Source organism: Pongo pygmaeus, chromosome 12, assembly GCF_028885625.2.
Source record: "Pongo pygmaeus isolate AG05252 chromosome 12, NHGRI_mPonPyg2-v2.0_pri, whole genome shotgun sequence".
NCBI classification, from domain to species: Eukaryota; Metazoa; Chordata; class Mammalia; order Primates; family Hominidae; genus Pongo; species Pongo pygmaeus.
The window spans coordinates 39,802,431-39,829,870 of NC_072385.2; the positions used below are offsets into that span (position 1 = coordinate 39,802,431).

The 27,440-nt window shown below is 40.2% G+C and overlaps 1 protein-coding gene across 1 annotated transcript; it reads left to right on the forward strand.

Moving 5' to 3' along the window:
- Positions 1-1,996: 1,996 nt before the first annotated feature.
- LOC129030538 (sulfotransferase 1C1-like) lies at positions 1,997-26,311 on the forward strand. The gene is given in 8 exon segments (XM_054475936.1): positions 1,997-2,252; positions 8,015-8,207; positions 10,610-10,738; positions 19,562-19,657; positions 23,439-23,567; positions 24,518-24,612; positions 25,785-25,965; positions 26,199-26,311. Coding segments are annotated over 7 exon segments (915 nt in total). The 5' UTR covers positions 1,997-2,252; positions 8,015-8,035.
- Positions 26,312-27,440: the final 1,129 nt, after the last annotated feature.

Sequence of the window (27,440 nt, forward strand, 5' to 3'; positions counted from 1 at the left end):
ACCAGAGGTCAGGAGTTCAAGACCAGCCTGGCCAATGTGGTGAAACCCTGTCTTTACTAAATTACAAAAAAATTAGCCGGGCGTCGTGGTGCACACCTGTAGTCCCAGCTACTCTAGAGGCTGAGGCAGGAGAATCGCTTGAACCCGGGAGGCAAAGCTTGCGGTGAGCCAAGATTGTGCCACTGCACTCCAGCCTAAGTAATAAAAGCAAAACTCCATCAAAAAAAAAAAAACGGAAGTTAATAAATCTGTTTCCCACTGTCACCTGTACCTGGGGCTCTTATGCGGATATGATAAGTTGGCTAAACCATATACATTTAACAAATTATAGGAGGAGTTACGAATATTTATAAAGATATATTGGAAAACATGTAGATAACATACGACTTACGCTTACATTAGGGTGGAGACCTAATATTTAAATATATTACAATTAGGCCCTATATGTAAAACGTTATTTTAGGATCCAAAGTCATGCAAATATATAATTTTTATGAACCAACCACAACTAGTCTATTGTCCATGGTCTTTTTATTAGGAGAAAGTTACTGAAATCAGTCTATTGTCTAATTAAAGCTGTAGTTACGGCTGTTCTAACGGGCTGGTGGTCAGTTAGTCAGTATCTAGTGAAGCTTCAGTTAAATTGCTTTAATATTGTTTATTTTGAGGCCAGTGTTTGGCTGTTAGAGAAAAAGAAAAACCTGTGGCAGGTGGAACATAGTTTACTTTGTAAGTGTAGGATTGTGTGACTTAACTCTTGCCTGGCATGGCCTTAGGTCTTGTTTATAATTTGGAATTTTATTGTTAGAAAGAGTCTGTTTTGTCAGTCTTACTGAGAGGTGACAGCGTGCTGGCAGTCCTCACAGCCCTTGCTCGCTCTCGGGGCCTCCTCTGCCTAGGCTCCCACTTTGGTGGCACTTGAGGAGCCCTTCGGCCCACTGCTGCACTGTAGGAGCCCCTTTCTGGGCTGGCCAAGGCCGGAGCCTACTCCCTCAGCTTGCAGGGAGGTGTGGCGGGAAAGGCCCGAGCGGGAACTGGGGCTGAGTGCAGCGCTTGTAGGCCAGCTGGAGTTCCAGGTAGGAGTAGGCTTGGCAGGCCCCACACTCGGAGCAGTCGGCCGGCCCTGCCGGCCCCAGACAGTGAAGGACTTGGCATCCGGGCCAGCGGCTGCGGAAGGTGTACTAGGTCCCCCAGCAGCGCCGGCCCACCGGCGCCGTGCTCGATTTCTCGCCAGGCCTTAGCTGCCTTCCCACAAGGCAGGCCTCAGGACTGCAGCCCACCATGCCTGAGCCTTCTCCCACCTCCGTAGGCTCCTGTGCAGCCGGAGCCTCCCCAACGAGTGCCGCCCCTCCTGCTCCACCGCGACCAGTCCCATCAACCACCCAAGGGCTAAGGAGTGCGAGCGCATGGCGCAGGACTGGCAGGCAGCTCCACCTGCAGCCCCAGTGCAGGATCCACTAGGTGAAGCCAGCTAGGCTCCTGAGTCTAGTAAGGACATGGAAAGTCTTTATGTCTAGCTCAAGGATTGTAAATACACCAATCCGCACCCTGTGTCTAGCTCAAGGTTTGTGAATGCACCAATCGACACTCTGTTATCTAGCTGCTCTGGTGAGGCCTTGAAGAACCTTTGTGTTGATACTCTGTATCTAACTAATCTGATAAGGACGTGGCGAACCTTTGTGTCTAGCTCAAAGATTGTAAACGCACCAATCAGTGCCCTGTCAAAACAGGCCACTCGGCTCTACCAATCAGCATGAGGTAGGTAAGGCCAGATAAGAGAATAAAAGCAGGCTGCCCCAGCCAGCAGTGGCAACCCGCTCAGGTCCCTTTCCACACTGTGGAAGCTTTGTTCTTTCACTCTTTGCAATAAATCTTGCTACTGCTCACTCTTTAGGTCCACACTGCTTTTATGAGCTGTAACACTCACCACGAAGATCTGCAGCTTCTCTCCTGAAGCCAGCGAGACCACTAGCCCACCAGAAGGAACGAACAACTCCAGACGTGCTGCCTTAAAAGCTGTAACACTCACCGCGAAGGTCTGCAGCTTCACTTCTGAGCCAGCAAGACCACGAACCCACCAGAAAAAAGAAACTACGAACACATCCGAACATCAGAAGGAACAAACTCCAGACGCGCCACCTTAAGAGCTGTAACACTCACCGGGAAGGTCCGCAGCTTTATTCTTGAAGTCAGTGAGACCAAGAACCCACAAATTCCGGACACATTATGATTTTTATTTAATATTAATATTGGTAAGTTGTTGTGTCTAAACCATAAAAGGGAGAGGGCATAGCAAGGTGTGTCTGACTTCCCATCCCATCATGGCTGGGGAACTAGGTTTTGAAGTTTTTTTTCCCCTGGAGTTCTGTTGGAGTTCCAAAGACAAGGCTTTGGTTAACTTGAGTTGGTGTCAGATACTGATGTCAACATTTAAGATTTGGCAGCAGTTGGTGACTTTTTTCTTTTTTTTTTTTGAGATGAAATCTCGCTCTGACACCCAAGTTGGAGTACAGTGGCATGATCTCAGCTCACTGTAACTTCTGCCTCCTGGGTTCAAGTGATTCTCCTGCCTAAGCCTCCCAAGTAGCTGGGATTACAGGCGCACGCCACCACGTCCAGCTAATTTTTGTATTTTTAGTAGAGACAGTATTTTACCATGTTGGCCATGGCTGGTCTCAAACTCCTGACCTTAAGTTATCCTCCTGCCTTCGCCTCCCAAAATGCTGGGATTACAGGTGTCAGCCATCATGCCCAGCCAATTGGTGACTTTTTAGATGAAATATGTAAACTCAGGAGTCAAAACCCTGTAACTTAACAGCACAAGGATTAGTTAATAGCACCTGATAAGGACGCTTCTAAGTGGCTGGAGGTGATGATACCAGAGTCTATGATCTGACTGGAAGTTGTAAAAAGATTTTACAAGCTTGCAGTGATTAATTTTTATAGCTTTGAAAAGTCCCCAGTAATAAGTCTAGGTCAGAGACTTAGTTTAGAATTTTGATTTTGAGAACATTTATTAAAGATGTTAAAAGGCTCAAACCATTTGGTTGAAACAGAATTACAGATTATTGTAAAATGACAGTCATTTATTTAACAAAGAGTGATAATTAAAAGACCACAAAGGCAATACAGAAGGTTAAATAAATGTGAAAACCTTAATTATTTTAAATCTCAGGTTTTTAAGTAATCAAAAACTTAATAAAGATAATAAAAAAATTATCTTGATAAAACACAAAATTATCGTGATAAAACACAAAATTATCTTGAAAAACTGGCTTTTCAAGCCAGTTTTCAAAGAGGCAAAGAAAAACCTTTTGAAATGTGACTGTTCTATTTTATGGGAAGTTGATTTAGATAACCAGGAAGTCGATTTAGATAACCGGGAAGTCAAGCCTGATGAAAAAAAGTACTTGAGTTTAATCAGATGCAGGAAGAATGTGTTCAAGGTTATGAATATAGGAGGGAGATACATTACCCTTAGAAATTGTCTGAGAAGTTATTTGATTATATTGAAAAATTTAGACATATTAAGAAAAGCCAAGAGTATAGAATCATGTTATACTGGAGGAAAATATTGGTTTTTTAGACCTTTAAGATAAAACATTTCAGCATCAGGCCACAAGTTAGAATTAGAGGGAAAAATTACAGGAGCTGATGTTTAAACATATTTAAACATATATACATACACACAAAGATTTAACAGCTTTTACCTTGGAACTCTTGCGATGAGACAGCATCACAGAAATCACTGGCCTATAAAAGATAGCTAGATCCAAATTATTTTTTATAAAATTGGGATCTGTCAATAGGCAATTCAGTGAAGACTGAACAAAAATTTTGGCTAAAGTAGTTTTTGTGGCAATTTGATTAAAAAAAAACTTTTCTACCCTTCGATGTTTGTTTTAAATGAGTGTTTATTGTCTACAGAACTGGTTGAACTGTATAAGAAAAACAAAATCTCCAAATAACCTTGAATTGGTGGTACTATAAAAAGTGAGTTTTATCTCAACACCAGGAGTTTAATAGCAGTAGATTCAAAGCAGGAAGGAAAAAAAAATAAAGAAAGAAATACAGAGTTTTAGAAGACTCTGTTTAACTCTATAGTTGTAGATTAACCATTTGAGCTCTGAAGTTTTCTTGCTATAATTTGTCTATCAGTTCAAAATGTGCATAAAATGGGCCATCATATGTAACCAGCTGGAGTCTCAGACAACCTGGCTTGCCTTTGAACTTTCTCATGTTTTTAAACATGTAAGCAAGAGTGCATAAAGATAACTGGCAGACAAATGAAAACGAACCAGTTCTCAAATTGGGTAAAAGTCCAGCAACTATTCCCCTTTCCAACAGGGTATACCAATCAAAGACAAAAACAAAGTGGCTTATTCAGAGGAAAAGCCCAAATGGAGGGGAAGGGAGTTCCTAGTTATACAAACTGGAGCAACTTACCCAGTCCTGGAGTCCACTGACTCCCCCAGACACTGCTTCTCCTTGCACCAATGAAGCATTGTAGGTAGCTGATGCCACAACGGGGATAGAAGGAAGGATCCCCGAGACAAAAGTATTCTCAACAGTTGCTGGGACATCCCTGGAATCCTAGCCATGAGATCAGCTAGCCACAAGCAGATGGCACTCAACAAGTGGTTGTTGTTCTGCCTGGTAGTGTAACTCTGCCAGGTAGCAGCCCTGCTGTGCTGCTACAGCAATTGCTCCATCCATTGGAAACCAGGAAGGATAGACCACCTGAGGCACACAGCCACATGTTGGGCTCCATAGTTTTAACCAAACCCAGATTCAGCCGCCTGCCACTCGAAAGAGAAACATGAGAGACAAGAGTTGGTGGAAGGAAAAGCAGATTTTTTAAGAGAGCAAGCAAACCAAGAAGATGGCAGACTAGCATCCTAAAGTACCATCTCAAGTCACTACAAATTTTAGGCTCTTTTTATGTTAAGGGCAAGGGGAAGAAGAGACGGTGGCAATAAACAGGTGACTGACAATCTGAGTGCCAGCGAGGGTCTGAGGAGGTTAAGAACTTTTTTCTCTTTGGCCAGGTCACAATGCTTTCATAAATGTTTCAAAAAACATAGTTGTTAACATAGTTTTTTTTAATCCCAAAGTTAGTTTTTAAAACTACATGATTGTTATTTTTATATATTATCTCACTACTCCAAAATTATCTCAGCCTACATATAAAATGAGTTAAAGGCCCCTTCAACAAAAATAGTTAGTTACATTAATTCTTTTGCTATTTCACTATTACATGACCTCCTGCCTTCCTCTTATAAGAACACTTCTGATCACATTGGGCTCACCCAGATAATGCAGGATAGTCTCCCCATCTCAAGGTTTTTTCACTCAACCACATGTGCAAAGTCCCTTTTGCCATGGAAGATGACATATTCACAGTTTGCAGGCATCAGGACATAGACACCTTTGGGAGACATTATCGTGCCTATTGCTTCATTCTTCCCAGTGCTGTGTGATTGCAGAGGAAGTTAGTGAAAGGGCTCCTTCCTGTTCAGAGGCCAAGGTGAAATGCGTCCCTCTGAACACACAAGGATGTCTTGAAAGTCCCCAGCGACAGGATTCAGCTGCAGCTCCACATTCTCTCAACATAGCACTAGTGGCATCTGGCCTAGGTCACAGGAGCTACAGGAGTCTGCTGAAGAAGGGGTGCTAGGGGTCATATTTCTGGTCACACGGGCTCTGCCTAGTTCCATTCATAAAATACCACAAGGAAATATGGTTTGGTACAAAAGTGATGAAAAAGTAATAGGTGTATACTTTCCAATTTATAGAATAAGCTGTTTACATATTCTGTGCTACCTCCCTGGAACAGATAACATCTATTTGACTTTTTTTTTTCTGAGCTAAATGAATGACTTAATCCTTTCTCTTCCAGAACATAGTGTCTAAAGTGGAAACAGAGATTTTTCCAAATGTTAACCATGCATTAAAAGACATATGGTCAACCTTAGTGGGCCGGGCACGGTGGCTCACGCCTGTAATCCCAGCACTTTGGGAGGCCGAGGCAGGCGGATCACGAGATCAGGAGATCGAGACCATGGTGAAACCCCGTCTCTACTAAAAATACAAAAAATTAGCCGGGCGCGGTGACAGGCACCTGTAGTCCCAGCTACTTAGGAGGCTGAGGCAGGAGAATGGCGTGAACCCGGGAGGAGGAGCTTGCAGTGAACCTAGATTGCACCACTGCACTCCAGCCTGGGCAACAGGGAGAGACTCTGTCTCAAAAAAAAAAAAAAAAAAAAAAAGCTTAGTGGAGTTACATTTTAGAGTGTTTTAAAGAATGAGTTGAAGATTGATTACCTAGGAGCATGGGTATAGGGACACAAAACAGGGTCACGAAAGGTCTAAGGTTGTTCAGGAGATCGAAGTAAGTTCAACGATGAGAAGACACAGGTCATGGGGGCAAGGGAGTGATGGGAGATGAAAAGGGATGCCCATCAAGGACCAGATTCTCTCTTCTTTGAGGCTTCCTTTGGAATAGTTCAGAGATCACATTTCTGCACACTTGAAAAATCATACCATCTTTTTAATATCTCAAAATCCTACCCAAACTTAGAACAACTTCTAAAAGAACTCATTAGAACATGTCTTCCGTTTAGGAGGAAGCAGTAGCACTACCAGGTACAGTGTTAACACCTGCCATGGTTGACTCCATCGGCCTGCAGAAACTTTGCACCTTTGCAATTGCTCCTTTAAGTTAATATCTACATCTCCATGGCCTTATTAAAGCTATCCTACTAGGTACTGGAAACCCATCAATTTTGTTCTTAAATGAGATCATGAATACCACAGAAAATGTGTGCTGGAAGCACATTACATATTTCTGAAACATCAATTTTTTTTTTTTTTTTTTTGAGACAGAGTCTCACTCTGTCACCCAGGCTGGAGTATAGTGGTGCAATCTCGGCTCACTGCAACCTCCACCTCCTGTGTTCAAGCAATTATCCTGTCTCAGCCTCCCAAGTAGCTGGGACTACAGGTGCATACCACCAAGCCTGGCTAATTTTTGTATATTTAGTAGAGACGGGGTTTCACCATATTGGCCAGGCTGGTCTCGAACTCCTGACCTCGTGATCCACCCGCCTCGGCCTCCCAAAGTGCTGGGATTACAGGCGTGAGCCACTGTGCCCAGCCTGAAGCATCAATTGTACTTGCACCTTCTGGGTAGAAGGAAATCATTTTTACATGAAACATTAATAAGTATATACTAAGATTCACTATAGTGAACTAAAGTGAACTACTATGGGAATAATGATGACATCCCAAGCTAGTTTGAGTTCCTCCCCCAGAAAAGTGAAGTTCCTCCATAGCTGCCATATCGCTCTTCCACAGAGATTTGGGCAGGCTTTGAGATCTAGAGTTGTAAACATGCAGGGAAATTTCTATGTAACCCAGACCACCAGACTGAAACCTTCTGAAGATCACTGTCTTATAGAGACCCAACATGACTTAATGAAGCCTGTTCTGTGCCTTCTCCCAGCTCTGTGGTAGGCTGGGTCAGATGCAATCTAGTGGGCCCACCCCCAGCCTGCTTCAGTACTGGTTTGCATCCAACCAGTCTAAGCACTGACTGCATGAGAGCCTTCCTTTCCTTGCTCAAACTTGACAAAAGTCTGTGAACTGAGTGGCCCCTCTGTCCCTGGGCTCCACGCCAGGGCCTCTGCTTGTGGCTCAGGCCTCAGGCGTCTCTGATGAGCCAACACAAACCAGCTCTTAGCTAAAAAATCTCCCAGGTTTGTGGTCCTCCCTAGCGTTCATCCCCATCAGAGGTGCACTTATTTCTTTACCATCTTTCTTTACCCAGAAACAAAGCTATTTGCAATTCTCAGGCTCCCACAGTTTTTACATCTCTCACTTAAATTAACATGAAACACAGTAATAAATTCCCACTATGTGTCTCTTCTGACTCTCTCAGACAATAGTCTTTTTTAAAAAAGGACTGACTGTTCTAAGTATTAGAAATGACACAGCACACCTTTGTTTTAAGCAGCTGTCCAGTCCTCCCAGTAAGATGTCCTTGGAGAAGATGAAAGAGCTTCAGCTGGAGGAAAAATTTCTACACCCAGAAACTAGAGAAGTGAATGGAATCCTCATGGACAAAATGATTAGTGATAATTGGGTCAAAATCTGGAATTTCCAAGCAAAACCTGATGATCTCCTCATTGCAACCTATGCAAAGGCACGTGGGTATGAGGAAATGGCAGGAAAGGCAGATTTAGCAGAGCACTGACACCTGGAGTGAGTCTCCCAATTTAAAAATGCAGGTTTTCACCAGTGCTGGCCCTGGAAAAAATGAAAACAAGACTTGCTCATGATCTCCAATCCTCTACAATCCAAGATCTTCCTTTCATTTGGTCCCTGTAAAAGAGATTGCCAGAATCCCAAATCCCCAAAGGACTGAAGGAATTACAAAGAGCATAGAGGTTCTTACAGTAAACTTGCCAACCAGCCAGTCCTTGCTCCCATCTGCTAAGCCAGAATTAACCACAGTTCTTGCCCTTAAGAAGCTCCTTCCAGTGGAGGAGACAGATGTGGAACTGAATGCTTTCACCCCACTCTAAAAAGTACTGACAGAGTTGGGGCCAAAATTTATGTGAGTATGATGGGGAAGATGTGAGAAAGGGAAGGTGGCATTTACCAGCATCTTATGAAAGGAAGAGGAGTTTGTGGGAAAAGCAAAAGTCGGAAATGGCAAAGAGCATCCTAGGCTTGTGCAGGGTGGAGGAATGGGAACATCACCACCAGCAAGACTGTGATGATGCCTCGTAATCCCCATGTTATCTGAATATATAATTTCAGACAGTGTGACCAAGTGAGGTAAAGGACTTTAATGAGTTTGGGAAAGTCTCTCAGTGGTCACTTGACTCAACATGAAGAAATTCATAACCAGAAAGATTTCAGAAAAGGGTCCCTTCACCACATTTCATGGAAATGTGTTTCTGTCCTCTTTGGCTCCAACCTCCCCTCCTTAGCCTCACTGCCTTCTTATTAACTCAGCATTGGCTGGCCAGGGCTTTCTTAATAAACTTAGGTAGGGGCTTGCTATTAGTAGGTTTCAGTTTCTCTAGAATCTCCTTTCTGTTTGATTTGCATTGGACACTTTTCTTTGCCCAGATGTGAAGGTAAACCTGTATTACCTAAGGGCAGAAATTTTGTTTCGGTTTGCATGGGAAATTCTGCAGTTGGCCCCAAGGCCCTCCATCCAAAGGCCTCAATGCTTCCCCAGTCTTACTCCCCCATCTCTCCCAGCGCCTCTCAACTTCCTGTGAGCCCTCCTTCCTTCCCAGTGTGGAATATGCATGCCTTTTTCTTAGCTCCTGAGGCTCCTCACCTAGGACGCTGTGCCTTCTTTGTGAAGATGGACATTCAATTCCTACTTCAGCCCTTCATTTCAGAGCTACCATCCCCTTTCCTCCACTGAGCCCTATTGACGCCTTCTGCAGTGAGTCCGCCCTCCTCTGAACTCCCGGAGCCCTTTACACATCATTACAGCCCTTCCTGGAACAGTTTCTCTTTCGGTTATGTGTATGGGTCTCATGTTTCAGTTAGCATCAGGTTTGGCTGCAAGCCACAGAGACATCAAAAGTAGTAAGAAGAGAATGGATATTTGGTGGACAATTAGCTCTCTCTGCTTCAGTCCACCTTTTTGCCTACCCACACGTCCATTTACAGTCCTCTTCTGTATCAGTGAAGATTCTATTTGACTACAAGTGTTAGAAAACCCAAAATAACACAAAGGGAAGAGCAGTCAGGAGGCTGGTAGCCTGGGGCTGAAACAGCGGCTGCCTTGGTCATGAGCTATCCTGGTCCCTTCTAGCTTTCTGCTCCACCATCCTCAGGTGTGGCTTTTGAGTTTATGGTCCAGTATGACTGCTGGGGCTCCAACCACCACAGGCACATTCCAAATACTAGCAAGGAGGTAGGAAGGAAGGAATAAGGCCATATTCTTTCCTTTCATGACAGGTTCCCAGAATTTACTGGCATGTCCACATTTATCTGCAAGAAATAGTAGAAAATATAACCTTTGAGCCAAACAACTATATGCCAAGCTAAAAATTGAGAATCTATTAATTTGAAAGGGAAGGGAAGAATGCATAGTAGCTATGGCAAGAAGCAGTCTCTGTCACAACTTATCTCCTCCCAAAATATTGTAAGCTTGTTAGAGCAGATATAATGGCTAATTCATCTTTGTATCTCCCTACTTTCGTTTGCTTCAATATTCAACCACGAAGCTACATTCATTAGGGACAAAGCCCCATGGTATGTACTAGGAATAAAGGAAAAAAAAAAAAGAATGAGTCCCTACCTCCAAAGAGCTCTTAGTGGCAAGGAAGCTAATATGTAAGCAGACCATGATAATCAATGAGCACAGATGGGGGCTGGTGCTCAGAGAAGAGGCCCCACCCACTCTGGGTGGTAGGTGGAAGCCCCGCTCACCTTGGGGGTCATATGGAAGAGAGGGCGGGTGAGCTGATCCTGCTCAACACTCAGCAATTGGGAGATTAACTAAATACATGAGTAACCATGAAAATAGAATTAAATTATGCCACGAGTGGGTGAAGATGAGAATAACCAATGCTTCTAGGCACAACCTGGACACAGGAGATTGTGGACATGAACCAAAATGATGGGGATGTGCAGAAGTGCCAGAGGGCCAACACATTTGACCGCCATCCTTTCATCGAGTGGGCGCTGCCCCCACCTCTCAACTCAGGTAAGTTTGCCCGAGTGAGACCTACGGCGTTGGAACCACTGTACTGGGTCAGTTTTCACCTAAGAGGAAAATCATTTCTGCAGTTAGCCTTTTAGAAACTATGTCCATAAGGAACTGGGAAGAAGTTTGAAGGGGGTTCATGTCAAAACACCTGGGGAGAAAAGTACTGCCATAAATCATTACACTTTACACCAAATATACTAAGAAATGCAAGACAGAGAAGGCACCCTTGAAGATTTTGTAATCAAGTTGGGAATAAAGGACATGTTTTTATAAAGCCAATTGTAATAAATAGTAGTTTTCACAGTAGGAGACAAGCCTTTGGTGGGAAGGCATAGATGTTAAAATCACACAGTCCAGCTTCAAATGCTGGTATGGATTTTTTTATCTGGGTACCTTGAGCAAGTCATTAAGCATCTCAGAGCTTAATTCTTCTTCATTTGTAAAATAACAATACCCAATATGTATTGAAACCCTATTATTGATTGGGACAATTATTTCAGCAACATTTATTGAAAAATATTTTTTAATCTTTCCTCCCATTGAATTGTCTTGACTCTTTTGCCAAAATTAATTAACTGTTTATGTATGGGTATATTTCTGGATTTTCTATTCTGCTTCTCTCCTTGATGTATCAGTTCTTTATGCCAATATTACACTGTTTTATAATAATTCCTGTAGTTTTATAAGTTTTGAAATTAAGTAGAAATAAGACCTCCCCATTTCTTTCTCTCTCTTTTTTTTTTTTTTTTTTTTTTGCTTTAGCTATTCTAGGATCTTTGCATTTTCATATAAATTCTATAATCAAGTTGTCAGTTCCTACCAAAATCAACAGGCAAACAAAGAAACAAAAACCTCCTCATATTTTGGCTGGGATTGCATTAAATCTATACATCTATTTGGAAAGAATTAATACCCTAACAAAATTGGCTTTTCTGGCCTATGAAAGTGCTTTATGTCTCCAATTATTTAGAATGTTTTAAATATCACTCAGTAATGATTTACAACTTTCATTATGCCTGTCACATCTTTAGTCAAATTTAATCATAAGGATTTTTATTATTTTATTAAAATATATTTTAATATTGTTGTATTTTAATTTTTATTTATATATTGCTGATATGTTGAAATATGTTGATTTTTTGTTGGCCCTTGTATCTTGCAACTTGACTTATTAGTTCTAGATTTTTTGTACTTTTCAATTGGATAGTGGATTTTCTACACAGACAATGATGTCTTCTTTGAATGAAGACAATTTTACTTCTTGCTTTCTAGTCTTGATTTCTATTATTTCTTTTTTCTTCCCATATTTCACTATCATCTGGAGTCTCCAGTGCCGTATTGAATAGAAATAATTAGAGCAAACATTCTTGCCTTCTCCCTGATCTTAGTGGAAAAGGATTTGTTCTTTCACCATTAAGTATAATATTAGATGCAGATTTTTTTAGATATCATTTATCAGAGTGAAGAAGTTTCTTTTTATTCCTTGTTTTCTCAGAGTTTTTAATAATAAACCACTGTTGCATTTAGTCAAATGTTTTTTGACTTGGGAATTCAACTCATGTATTTAAATTCATTCTTTGTTTAGGGCTATCAATTTTTGTCTGATCATCATGTTAAATGTACTTGTTTTTAATATGTAGTGTTTTGTTACATTTAATTTCACTACATTTTTCAGAATTTTTGTAATTTTATACCAGTGGTGTTTAGCAGAAGTTTTTAATTTCCAGATGAAAGTGCTTCTTTGGTTTTTGTCTTTGTGTTTGATTTCTAGTTTTATTACATTGTGATAAGAGACCATTGTTTGTAAAATGCCAATGCTATCAAATCTACTGCTGTTTTACTTGTGCCTTAATATATAATTATTTTGTGAATTTTCTGTTTGCTTGAGAAGAAAGTATATTCTCTATTACTCAAAAGATTTAACATATTATATTGTTTAAACACTTTGTATTCTTCTCTTTTTTTCCAGTTGACTTATTTTGCACTGAAAGTTAAAATATCCTATTATTAATGTGTTCTGTTTGCATCTGCTGTGGTTTCTGTTTGGCATAAGTGGTTACTTGATTATGTGGTACATAGATATCCATGGTTACTATATTTTATTAGTATAATGGAATCTTTCACATTATGAAGTTTCTTCTTTGTGTCATACATATTTGGGGTTGAATCTTAATTTATCTTATAGCATCACAATCCTTGCTTTCCTTTTTTAATTTTTAACATTTGTAGGTTCATAGTCAATGTATATTTTTACAGGATACATGAGATGTCTTAATACAGGCATACAGTGCATAATAATTACATCATGGAGAATGGGGTATCCATCTCCTCAGGCATTTATGCTTTGTGTTACAAACAATCCACCATACTCTTTTAGTTATTTGAAAATTTACAATTAAATTGTTATTGACTATAGTCACTCTGTTGTGCTAACAAATAGTAGGTCTTATTAATTCTTTCTAACTAATTTTTGTACCCATTAACCATCCCCACATCCCCCACAAACACCCACACTACCATTCCCAGCTTCTGGTAACCATCTCCATGAGTTCAATTTAGATTTTTAGTGAGAATATGCAATGTTTGTATTTTTGTGCCTGGCTTATTTCACTTAATACAATGATCTCCAGTTCCATCCATGTTGTTGCAAATGACAGGATCTTTTTTTATGGCTGGATAATACTCCCTTTAAGACAGCAAATTCCTTTCTGGCCTGAAGTGTGTCTATCCATTCATGTGATGGAGACTTAGCTTGCATCCAAAGCTTGGCTATTGTGAACAGTGCTACAACAAACATGAGATTGCAGATATCTCTTTGATATACTGATTTCCTTTCTTTTGGGTACATACCCAGCAGTGCAATTGCTGGATCCTATGGCAGCTCTATATTTAGCTTTTTGAGGAATCTCCAAAGTGTTCTTTATAGTGGTTGCACTAATTTACATTGCCAACGACAGTGTAGAAAAGTTCCCTTTTCTCTGCATCCTCACCAGCATTGTTTATTGCCTGTCTTTTGGATATAAGCCATTTTTGCTAGGATGAGATGATATTTCATTGTAGTTTTGATCTGGATTTCTCTGATGATCAATGATGTTGTGCACCTTTTCATATGCCTGTTTGTGATTTGTTTGTCTTCTTTTCAGAAATGTCTATTCAAATCTTTTACTCATTTTTGATTGGATTATTGGATTTTTTCCCATACAGTTGTTTAAGCTCCTTATATATTCTGGTTATTAATCCCTTGTCAAATGGGTAGTTTGCAAATATTTTCTCCCATTCTGTGGATTTTCTCTTCACTTTGTCGATTGTATTTTTTGCTGGGCAGGACCTTTTTAACTTGATGTAATCCCATTCGTCCATTTTTGCTTTTGTTGCCTGTGCTTATGGGGTATTACTCAAGATACTTTGCCCAGACCAATGTCCTGAAGAGTTTTCCCAATGTTTTCTTGTAGTAGTTTCATAGTTTGAGGTCTTAGGTTTAAGTCTTTAATTCATTTTGATTTGATTTTTGTATACAGTGAGAGATAGAAGTCTAGTTTCATTTTTCTGCTTATTGATACCCAGTTTTCCCAAGCACCATTTTTTGAAGAGACTGTCTTTTCCCCAGTGCATATTCTTGGCACCTTTGTCAAAAATGGTTCACTGTAAGAGTGTGGATTTGTTTCTGGGTTCTCTATTCCATTCCATTGATCTGTGTGTCTGTTTTTATGCTAGTACCATGGTGCTTTGGTTTTTTGAAGTCAGGTAATGTGATCTCTCCAATTTTGTTCTTTTTGCTTATGATAGCCTTGGCTATTCTGGGTCTTCTGTGGTTCCATGTAAATTTCAGGATTGTTTATTCTATTTCTGTGAAAAAATGTCATCAGTATTTTGATAGAGATTACATTGTATATATAGATTTCTTTGGGTAGTATGATCATTTTAACAATATTGATTCTTCCAATTCAGGGACACGGAATATCTTTCCATTTTTTGGTTTCTTGTTCAACTTCTTTCATCAGTGTTTTATAGTTTTCATTATAAAGATCTTTCAGTTCTTTGATAAAGTTAATTCCTAGATATTTAATTTTATTTGTAGTTATTATAATCAGGAGTACTTCTAAAATTTCTTTTTCAGATCATTCACTGTTGTCAGAAATGCTACTTATTTTTGTATGTTGATTTTGTATCCTGCTGTGTTACCAAATTTTTTTATCAACTCTAATAGTTCTTCTGTGGAGTCTTTAGGATTTTCCAAATATAAGATTATATCATCTGCAAACAAGGATAATTTAACTTCTTCCTTTCCAATTTGGATATCTTTTATTTCCTTCTCTTCTCTGATTGTTCTAGCTAAGACTTCTAGTACTGTATTGAATAACTGTGGTGACAGTGGGCATCCTTGTCATGTTCCAGATTTTAGAGCAAAGGCTTTCAGTTTTTCCCCATTCAGTATGACACTAGCTGTGGGTCTGTCATATATGGCTTGTATTATGTTGAGGTATGTTTCTTCTATACCCAGTTTTATAAGGGTTTTCATCATGAGTTCCCACATGCTCCAGAGGTGGCATCTGGGAGCCAGAGACTACTGTCAAAAACTTTAGAAGTCTACCTGGTGTTCTATTGTACTGTGACTAAACCGGCATTCAAACCACAAGATGTAGTCCTGCCCACCCTTCCTTCCCCTTTCCAAAGGCAGAGGAGCCTCATCCCATGGCCACTGCCACCACAGGCCCATAGGGAATACTGCCAGACTACCACTGATGTTCCCTGAAGGCCCAAGGTCTCTTCAGTCAGCTTGTGGTGAATGTTGCCTGGCCTGGGACACACCCATCAGGGAAGTGGTCTCCCCTCTGCCCCAGGGAAGGTCCAGAAATATCATCCAAGAGCCAAGTTCTGGAATTAGAGTCTCCAACAGCCTACTCGGTGCTGTACCCCACTGTGGTCAAGCTGGTACCTGAAGCCAGCATGTCTCAAGGTCTCATTCAAGGCCCTCAACATAGTACCTGAATGTTGCTGCTGGTTATTCAGGGCCCAAGGACTTTTCAGTGAGCAGGTGATGAATGCTGCTGGGACTCATTCTTTTTTTTTTTTTTTTTTTTTTTTGAGACAGAGTCTCACTTCGTCGACCAGTCTGGAGTGCAATGGTGTGATCTTGGCTCACTGCAACCCCCGCCTCCCAGGTTCAAGCGATCCTCCTGCCTCAGCCTCCCAAGTAGCTGAGATTACATGCGCATGCCACCACACCTGGCTAATTTTTGTATTTTTAGTAGAGATGGGGTTTCACCATATTGGCCAGGCTAGTCTCGAACTCCTGACCTCGTGATCCGCTTGCCTCAGTCTCCCAAAGTGCTAGGATTACAGGCATGAGCCACCATGCCTGGCCAAGACTCATTTTTAAAGATCCTTCCCTTTAAGACAGCAGATTCCCTTCTGGCCCAAAGTGTGTCTAGAAATGTCTGGGAGCTAGGTCCTGGAAGGGAGGCTTCAAAACTCTGACCTGTGCCCTATCCTGCTGTGACTGAGCTGGTATCCAAGATGCAACACAAACTCCACCCCACTCTTCCCACTTCTCTCCTCAAATGGAAGTAACAGATCTCGTTTGGTCCTATGAGCTGTGCGGCCTGGAAATAGGGGAGGGATGATGCCAGCACTCCCTTAGCCACATGGGCTGGTATCTCAGTAGGTCATATACCCTGACCAGTCCATTGCCTCTGAGCCCATTTCAGCACTAGGACTCTCCTAGGAGTGGCAGTCCTTGTGGCCTAGACTGCCTTCTGGGTTTATTTACAGCCCCAAAGCACTTTGGACCTCAGTGATAAGGCTTGCAGGAACTCAAATTCCAACCACTAGAATCAGTGATTCCCATCTGATTAGGGCTGGTTTAAATGCTCCCTCCATGGGCAGGCGCCAGCTGAGTTTGGTCCAATTTTGCTTTCTGCTGTAAGACAGCACTGAGTTCAATGCCTCACAATTGCTCTGCTCTCCCTACCCCAATGCACAGAAACGCTCTCAGCACCACACTGCCACTTCATGGGGGCGAAGGAGGGGTGTTGTTGGCAATTCAAGAGTCATATTTTGTTTTGTTTTGTTTTTAACCTTTTCAGTGCCTCTTTCAGGGATACAAAGTTAAAACCAAGTACTGTGAGTGCTCATCTGATTTTTGGTTCTTATGAAGGTGCTTCTTTGGTATAGATAGTTATTAAAGTGGCATTCCTTGCATGGCAGAGGGGCCAGAGAGGTGGCATGATCAGTGGAGCCTTCTATTCATCATCTTCCTCTCCACAATCCTTGCTGTCTTATAGTTTTCATTGTGTTTTATATCTTTATCCATTCTTTTATTTTTACCTTATATTAATTATTATGTTTCTGGGTATTCACTTGTACAATGCATATAGTTAGGTTTTATGAGCCAATTTGAAAAATATTAATAGGTTATTTAAACCACTCACATTTACTGATATGACTGACATGTTTGGTCACAATTATGTCATATCATCATTTGTTCAAATTACTGTTGTAAAAAGTAATATTTACTGTGTTTCTTTCCCTATTTAGTATATCCTTTTTATTTTCCTTTTTGTTTTAAAAAAGTGGGGGATTGTTTGTTTCGATGGTGTGTTTGTATTTAGAAAAGTTTGTGTATTTTTTTGTAGTGGTTACTTGTGTATTATTAGCCTTTACAAAACCTTAATTCCTCCTTTCTCTTACTTAACTTTTTACTATCTGATCTGCTGGTTTCAAAGGAATACTGTGACTCCCCCTATTAATTATACAACAGCAAATAATCATATTTCAAATATTAAGTTGTATTATTACTACTTTGTGGGAACCTATAAGGTTTACACATTATTCTTCTACTCTTGATCTATCCTCATTAATTTAGTTGTAAATTATATAATGTGAAATATTACATTATTCACATTATATAATGTGAAATATTCACCATCGATCCTTTTTGCAAAGATTTCCAAGTCATTTATTGATTGAATGGAACCTATTCTAGCTAATTGATCAGGAAAGGCACATGTGTATTGTATTCCCTAGTCCTTGCACATTTAAACCTTTTTTTGGTCTATCCTTGGTACTTGAAGCACAGCCTGCCTGGGGATAACATCTTTCTTTCACATTTTCTGTCCCTAATTTCTTTAAAATGTTGATCAACAGTTTCTTTGCTTTTCATGATGTTTTCAGGAGTCTGATGCCAGTTTGGTTCTATTCACCTTCAGGATTATTTAATCTTTTGCATAAGGCATGAATTTTTTTAATCATAAAATATAATAATTTTAACATATATTTCAGAGTTGATCATTATGAATCAACTTTCCCAATACCCCATGGTTAACATATAAATTCCAGTCTTTTTCTCTAGAAAACTGTTTCAGATTACAGGTTTAAATACTAGTTTTATTCCACTGTTTTCATTTTCTTCTCAGGGACTCCAATTTCTACTAATGTTAGACTTTCTTCACCTGTCTTCAATGTCAGCCACTTGCTCTCTGAAACTTTTTACTTCTTTCTTTTTCTTGTGTCATTGTCTTAATTGTTTTAGTGCTTTTCTTCAATAGCATTTATATTTTCATTTAAATCTATTCCCCATTATCTACTTTATAATTTAATTTTTAATGCTATTTTGCCTTTTCTTCTACTTCTCTGTTGAGTTCAATCAAATCTTTTTCACTTTCCTTTTTCGTCCACGTCTGTCCTTACTTTTTGTAGTTCTGATGTCAGATTTTATTTTCATATTCTCAAATGTTTGTTTCAAGATATTTAATTTAGTTTAAAATGTTGCATTTTCATTTTCAGCTTTTTTTTATTTGACTCTTTGATCTTTATAGTAGCTTTGTGTCAATGAAATCTGTGCTTTTTTCCTATTTTTATATACTTCATGAACATAGTTTCTAGTTTGAAAACATCCTCTTCTGTCAGTTCTGCCTTCTTCTGAGCAGTTTTGTTTATAAGTATTTAGTACTGGTTAGTGGGGAGGAGAAGAAATTGGCATGCTTTTTCTTTCTCTCTTTTATGCAAAATTTTTACTTTAATTTTCTCCCTCTTGCTTCCTTCTATCCCTTTACTGCTGTGCCTCCAAGGAGAACTTCCCTTTCCTTACATATCTCATTCTCCATCAGAAGCTATCTTCTCCATTACTGACACTTATGCTTTACTTGCAAACCTCTCCCCTGAAGTTGGTGCTGCACATGGCTACATCCAGCCTATATTCAGCATTTTAGCAGTTAGCATTGGACTTTCTATTTCCAGGAATACGTCCTCTGTGCTTTATCCAAATCTTTGTTGCCTCTCTACTGTTTTTCACAAAACTTCTCTTCCTTGACTCTCCACACTCATAGACTCACTGATTTCTAATCCTGGCTTTCACATTTACTAACTTGGAAAAATGACTTGATCACTATAAGGCAGTTTTTCAACCAAAAATATTTCCCAGCATAATGCTTGCACATGTCTGATGGCTGTTGTGGTTCTTGGCCTTGAAAGTAAAAGTTGAAAGACAATCTTGCATGCTTTAGAGCTACTGGGGCTATTATAGAGCTGTTCTCACCAACCTCAAACATCTTTATCTGCCCACACAAGCACACACCAATGCCCAACAACTAAGGGAAGTAATGTGCCTCCATAGTTTTCAATATTTCATCACTGCTTTCCTCTACCAGAATGAGCAGTAAAGTTGTCATCAGAAAGGGAACATAGGCATAAAAATTATTATTTTAGACAGAGAGCTGACTGTTAGGTCAATCTGATTTCAAACGATTGGCACAGTACTAATATCGAATCTATGCAGCTGATGAGAAATGTTTGGCTGAACTGTGTGGCCTTATTTCCCAGGTCTGGATCTGGCAAACAAAATGCCTTCTCCTAGAACTCTGAAGACTCATCTGCCTGTTCAGATGCTACCACCTTCCTTCTGGAAAGAAAATTCAAAGGTAAGAAGAGCCAAGTCTTCAAACCGAGTTTGAATGGCATGGCCAAATAATGTCTCTAAGTAGAAACAGTCAAAGACACTAAAAGAAAGATAGCCAGTGGAGCCATAGGGCAGATGGTGGCATTACTCCACATTCCCACACACTCCATTCTGGATTCACCTTCCTTTAAAATATTATTTTTGGGTACATATTGGGAAATTTTCAGACAAAATTATTCTGACTGTCTGCCATCTAAGCCACATTCAAAGAAGGTGATCAATGAAACAAAGCAGGTATTTCCTGAGGAAGAGTGATCTCTTAGATTGTGTCCTCTAAGGAGCTGGCAGAGTCAGACCTGAAAGAGAATTATTTGGAGGAAAACCTGTGAAAAGAGGAGTAAGACAAATAAGGATGGAGAGCAATAAGACCATGATGCAAGTCTGACTCCTATGAAGGAGAGGCAAAGAAGGAGAGTTGAAAACTCACACTACAATGCAGCCATGAGCAAGATTCATCCAAGCTGATGGGGAGTACTCTAGCCAAAGTCAACCATCGGAGAATCCCATATCTCATAGACTGGGCCTGCCTTAGCATGCCTGCTGTGGTTACTCACTAGCCAAGAGCAGACGTTTGGAAATGTGGTCTTATAAAGAGCATGATAGTGGGTTCAGAGTACAGCAGCTGAGGCCATCCATCACTTACTTTCCACATTCAGAGATCTGAACAGCCCGTGTTCATGGCCACCATCTGGCTGCCCTGATGAGATTACGTACACCTTGGTATCCAAAATCTGCTTCTCTTCTTTTCAGGATGAGAAATATGATTTTGTCTTATTTTGGTTTGGCCCACCCTTAATACCAACTGAGAAATCAACAGACTCTCAAAAAGCATATCTCATGAAGCAAGATCCTAGGAACTGTTAGACCTTTATTTCCTTCATTTTCAAAAAATATATTTTTATTTTGACACTTTCTAATTCAGATCCTATAAATGCAGTGTACATTGACTGTAGCAGGGTTTCCTTTTGATTTCTGCTTTATAAGTTAGTCTTAAATTAATTGTGTAATATAAACAAAATATCGACCTATTCATTTGCAATGAAAAGTATAGCCATTCAGCAGAACCAAATGCTTGTATCAGCTAGACCAACATATCATCTGCTTGTGGGCAAGCTTCTCTGTAAACAGTTATCTGAAGATTGCTGAGAGAGTCTGTTGATGTTAAAAAGTGTTTTTCAGCTATGACAGCTGCAGAGTCTTTCAACCTTCTAGACTGAAGGAAACCATAACAGTCAAGTCTAACCAAGACTATCTGTCCTTGGTGCAGTGCTCAGATACACGATGCGAGTGATTGCTTTTGACATCCTCTTTTTTCTGAGTTTCCATGACTCACTAGCTCTTTATTTTGTCCATCTTCTATCTCCAAATAAGGTACAATATGATTGAATAGTTTTCCAAGTATCTGCTTGCTTTGCTTCCCTGATTTGCTGATTTGCTTCCCTGAGATCATACCCAGATCACCTGGATTTGTGAAAACTTCTTGGTTTATTCCCACAGATAAATACCTTCACTAATTGTTATGTTAATTTTATTCCTCAAGAACCAATATTACTTCCAAATCTTGTAGACTCATTGTCAGAAGACACACTAACACTTGGTTAGTCATCATACTAACATCTTTTTGTAAAATCATGTCTTCTAAATAATGTAAACATCTCAGTGGCAGCACTTCCATTTATCCACTTGGACTTGGTGTGAATTATTTGAGTAGGAAAAGACTGTAGGGAGCTTACTCCAAGTTTTTCATTTTATGGTGGCATGGTAGGCTGAATAATAGTCACTCCAAGATACCTACATCTAATCACCAGCACCTGGGAATATTATTGTATATTGCAAAATGGACTACACAGATGTGACTAAGTTAAGGATCTCGAGATGGAGAGATTATCTTGGATTGTCTTGGTCTTAAATATCAGCACAAGGGTATTTAAAAGATGGAAACAAGCATATCAAAGGAGGAAATAGGAGCTGTGACAACTGAAGCAAGAATTTGGAGTGATTCAAGGAAGGGGTCAAGAGCCAAGGAGTTACAGGTGGCCTCTAGATTCTAAAAACAAGAAAATGAATTCTCCCCAGAGCCATTAAAGGAACCAGCTTTGCTGACACCTTGACTTTAGCCCGATGAAATCAGGGCTTTAGAATAGTGAGAGAATAAATCTACATTGTTTTAAGTCATTTGTGGTAATTTGTTACAGCAGCAATTGGAAATTAATACAGATGATTCAATAAGTTCTCAGAAATTTTATTTGACATTGGACCCCACACCTAATGTACATCTGAATACGTTCCCTGTTTAGCCTAGGACTTCCCATTTCCATTTAGGCCTAGAAGGCAATAAGCAACTTAAGCATTAAGGAATATTACACAAAATATACGTACATAATAATAAGACTTTGCATTTGCATCATACTTTTTGACACCATAAATGCCTTCATAAATGCTGGATAGGAAGCCAGCAGCAAGAAAGGGGGCAGAAAAACAGAGTCATGCCAGGATTGCGTTCATCTGAGTGAGCAAAGATGGAAAGCAAGAACCTAGGGCAATTCACTTAGAGTAAAATAGGGCTGGATGATTGGTTGTGTTGGACACAGAAGTTCCATAGTGAGACACAGGACAAAAATTCTTGAGAAACCACTGAGAATGGTTCCTCCCCAGCCCTGCTAAGATTGCATACAGCAGGGTAGGATGGGTGGGAGCCAGAGTAATGAGGGGAGGAGGGGTCACCAGGACAAGAAGCCAAGAAGTCAGCTCCTTCTCACCAGACCATGCCTGCCCTATAAGAAGACCATCACACACAGCTCCAAAGATGGACTTAGCACTGCCTCAAGGGTCCTTCATCCTCATCAGCAAATGAATGTAGGAGTGATAATTTATCGGTAAGGCTGGGATTCATATCATGGAAATTAAACCAGATGGCTAGTTGCTTTAGCTCCTCCCAGTCTAGAACCTAGTTTAGATTCCTTGCTTAGTGAAAGCCAAGGGGAACCTCCACGCACTGAAAAATATACCAAATGCTATCGTCTGCATTTGTCCCTTCAAAATTCATATGTGAAATCTTAACCCCAACAGTGATAATATTAGGAGGTGGGACCTTTGAAAGGAGATTAGGCCATGAGTAGGGAACCCTCATGAATGGGATTCATGATTATGAAAGGAGATTAGGCCATGAGTAGGGAACCCTCATGAATGGGATTCATGATTATGAAAGGTAGATCATGAGTAGGGAACCCTCATGAATGGGATTCATGATTATAACACATGGCTGTCTTGAGGCAGCAGATGATCACCATATACCAAATCTGCCAGCACCTTTATCTTGGATTCTCCAGCCTGTAGAACTGTGAGAAATAAGTTTTTGTTGTTTATGAGCCACCCAGCATGTGGTATTTTGTTATAGAACCCTGAATGGATGAAGACATGGGTAGCCTCCTTAACCTCCAGAAATATCACAGTTAGGGTGAATGTAGTATGCACCATGCAAACAGGACACTTCTATCAGAGAAAAGGGGTGCTCTTAATGATCATGCTAAGACCACAGCTATAAATTGGAACTGCACCTAGACAAACTGGAAGAGATAGTCACCTTTGATCATAGAAAATGGATGAACATTCAATCATTCAAATAGGAGAGTCCAAGGTTCTACAAAGAGGCTTTCTAAGATTATGGTCCTCTGCACTGAATAATGATATTTCTCTGTCTTGTTTTCTGTCTGCCTCTCATTCCTCTTGCTGGCTGATTCCAAATTATCTATGTGGCTAGAAATGCCAAGGACTGTCTGGTCTCCTACTATCATTTCTCAAGAATGAATAAAATGTTGCCTGACCCTGGTACATGGGAGGAATATGTTGAGACATTCAAAGCTGGAAAAGGTGAGTGGAAGAAAACTGTGAGTTCATATTTCCTTATTCATTCACCTGCTGACAGCAGAAAGGAAGATAATTTTCATTGAACGGCCGTATCCATCAAGGTCTTGTGAGGAAGTAGATGGCACACTCAAACTGGGTCATCTGGGAAGACTTTAACAAAGAGACTATTTACAAGGCTACGAGCAGAGTTTAAGGAAACTGACAAGGGCTAGTACAGTATTCTGGGGAGAGTACCAGCAGGGAGTCATATTTCTCCAGAGACAAAAGAGGACCCCTTGACTGGAGCTAAAGCCTTTGGTGGGGGAAGCAGTGAGCCAACAGGAAGGACATCAGGGAAATAAACACAATGTCCTCCTCTCCTTCTGCCTCTAAATGCCTTCCTATGCCTCTTGCTGACACAGTCTAGCTATAATCCTGAGGGCAAAGGAGGTCATTGACACAGTCCATGCAGGTCGCTTTGCAGGGCACAAAGCAGAGCACAAGAGGATGGAAAGCGGAGTTGGCAGAGACAACAGAAAATACCCAGCGAGCCTCTCTTCCTTCTATTTACCATTGAGGAGAGTGAAGGTGCCCAAATATCCAGTACTTACAAATTTTTCACAGTAAAAGTCTTTTTAAAATCAGCTTGTTCAGAAACAATATTTATTGCATGATATTGACAATGCACTATGTGACGATGCAAGGAAAATAAAGGTGTTGAATCCCTGGCCACAAGGCAATCTTTCATGGAGTAATAAGTTCAAGGTTGGAAATATAAAACAAGGGATCCAGAATACTTTTTATCATCACCCTACTTTAAAAAAAAAATCCCTGTCTTCTGCAAATAAGAATGCTGCCCAAGGTCTTTGTCTTCTGGTTGTATTTATTAAATGTCCCCTTTTATTTGAAATATTCATGTTTGTCTTACAAGTTTCATGCTGGCATTGACATCTCATCTCTCTCCCTCCCCTCAGTGCTGTGGGGTTCCTGGTATGACCACGTAAAGGGATGGTGGGATGCAAAAGACCAGCACCGCATTCTTTATCTCTTCTACGAGGACATGAAGGATGTGAGGGCTGTGCCATCTCCATCAGATCCTCCCACATCCTAGGATACATCGATCCCTATTTAGAATCCTAGTGCATGGGCTTTCCTGCAGAAGAGCCTTCAGTGCAAGTCCATGACACTGTTTGCAACTCAGTTTTATCCTCAAAAGCTCTAACTACTTTCTCGGTATTCTAAATCTGCTTTGCTTTAATTCAGTTTTCAAAATATTCTTCTTCCTCAGGAAATAGCACATGCTTTATAGTTGAATCACTCTGTTGGATCCTGACACTTATAAGCCAGATATCTTTATCTGCAAAATGGTATCATGTCTATCTCATGAGATCATTGTAAAGATTTACACTATCATATTTGTAAAGTGTACATAGTTGTGTTCAAGAAATTTAGCTTCCTTCTCCCTCTTGCACACCTCAACCTCACATCATAAAGCAAAGTTTAATCCATATAAACACTGGTAGGATTAGTCCCATATATTGGGACAGTGGACTGATTTCTGAATTTCAAACCATGGTGTATGAGTGGCTGCACAAATTCACTCTCATGACCCAGTGCATCAGCATCCTAGAATTACAAAACTGGCATCTAAGATGTCCTCAGAAATTTAATCAAAAGCTATAGCTTTCTCTCTTTCTGTATCTCTTTGATCAAAAAGATCCAAGAAATAAGGATTTATACTTCTGGGTCAACTTGAGATTCCTTTTATTCCTTCTCTTAGTGACCTTCTGTTAAGTTCATAGGTTCTTTTTGCCCTCTGTTGTAGTCCAAATACTAGAGTTAGTTATACTATGCTTCACCACCAACATTGTTCCTCCTTCACACAACCTTCCCTGTTCTCCCCCAGGAGATATCATTGCTCCTTCCCACCAAATCTCCTGGCACTCTGTCTGTACGCAGGCAGCATGTACTTCTCTCAGCCAGCCTTGTGATTGTTTGTGTTTATGTTTAATTCCTTTCCTTCAAGATAAGCCTCTTGAGGGCAGGGACAGCCCTCATCTTTGTGTTGCTACAGTATCTGGGACAGTGCAGTGCCTGGCACTAGGAGTCACTTGAGAAATATTTTTTAAATCTGTTCGAATGATCCTTTAACTCATTTCTCTCCAAATACTGTCCAAATAGAACATCACCCCTAAGGGAAGACCCAACATGATTTGTTTGGTGTGACTCTTCCACATACAGGACCCAAAGCGGGAAATTTAGAAGATACTGAAGTTCCTAGAAAAAGACATATCAGAGGAAATTCTGAATAAAATCGTCTATCACACCTCCTTTGATGTAATGAAGCAAAACCCAATGGCCAACTATGCCACTTTTCCCACCAGCATTATGGACCACTCCATCTCCCCTTTTATGAGGAAAGGTAGATAAGCTTTGTAGTCTAAGATGTCAAATGGAACTCTGTGGTCCCCATGGTCTGTTTAGATTTTCCAGTAATGTTTCATGCTCCATTATTTATTTTTTCCAGCAGCACCACTATACAACCTTTGAGAGGCAAGTTGCCTGTTTCTCCCCATTCTTGGTGGGGTCCTAAGGGTGCATGCTTACCTCTCCCTGTACTCCTACAGCAATCATTGAGATTTTGCCTTGTTTCAGGGATGCCTGGAGACTGGAAGAACTATTTTACTGTGGCCCAAAATGAAGAATTTGACAAGGACTACCAGAAGAAGATGGCAGGAAGCACCCTAACCTTCCACACAGAGATCTGAGAGCAGTCAGGGAGTCTGTCCTGGACTTTCTTACCAGATTTTTGCCATTTGAGCCTCATGATCAAGGACACTTAAAACAGAGACACCCTTCCTCAAGTCTGGAGCTGTTACACACTAGCTGTAGATTCTATGCCACTATGATAATACTTCATCAAAATGTAACCAAATCCTGGGTAGAGTTTTTAATTAAGATACATGATCCCTCATTTAGACACCAATCACATAATGTACTCCCCTGTCCTAAGGCAAAATAAAGACAATTTAGTTCCATCACTAGTTTACAATAGTGAAATAAATAAAGAGATAAATAAGAGTAGAATTTCAATGTAAGAGAAAGTGAGCAAGAGAAGAATGAGGATGAGAAGTGGGCACTGAGGAGAATGTGAGGGAGAACTGGTTTTTCTTTTTAAAGGTCAAGAATGAGAGGCAGAGGATAGTCCTACTCTTGAAGATATTAGATTAGGAGGTGCAGGGGGTGGCATGAAGGGTGGAATGCTGTGAGCTGGGTCTGGCTCAGGTGGCTTCAAGCTGAAATGGTCCCAAAACCAAAGAGAAAGACCACAGGAGAGCGATAAGGAACACAAGATGAACAAGAAACTCAGCCTACTTCTGTGGCCAACACAAGGCTGGAAAAGAGAGAAAGACTGTATCTTTCAGATGGACTTCCGAGAGAGAGAGGAAGTCTTCAGTGAGCTCAAGGGAAAAATAAAATAAAATATTCAGTAACTCATTGACGTTAAGAAAAGCTTAAATTTCACATCTCTGTGGAAAATCATTTTTTATACTTTTTTTTAAAGGGCTCTTAGCAAAACTGTCAGCATTGCCAAGTTCTTCAGCTACACTAATGATTATGTTCTTTTCCTTCTTTTTGTTAAAACCTGTACCAAGAAAATATCTGCCATCATTTTATACAAGCTATACAACGATCCATGTATTATTTTTATAATGTCAGGAAGGTACATTTTGTGGGATAGGTGATTAACTTATCATGACACAAAAAATTATCTACTCCACCCAGTAACAAAGTATACCCCTTTGCATTCTTTCATCTTTTCCCTCTCTAGGGTAAGCATGCAAATCATTAACCACATGACAAATATCCCAGTATAGTATTTATGCAGAGTTCCGG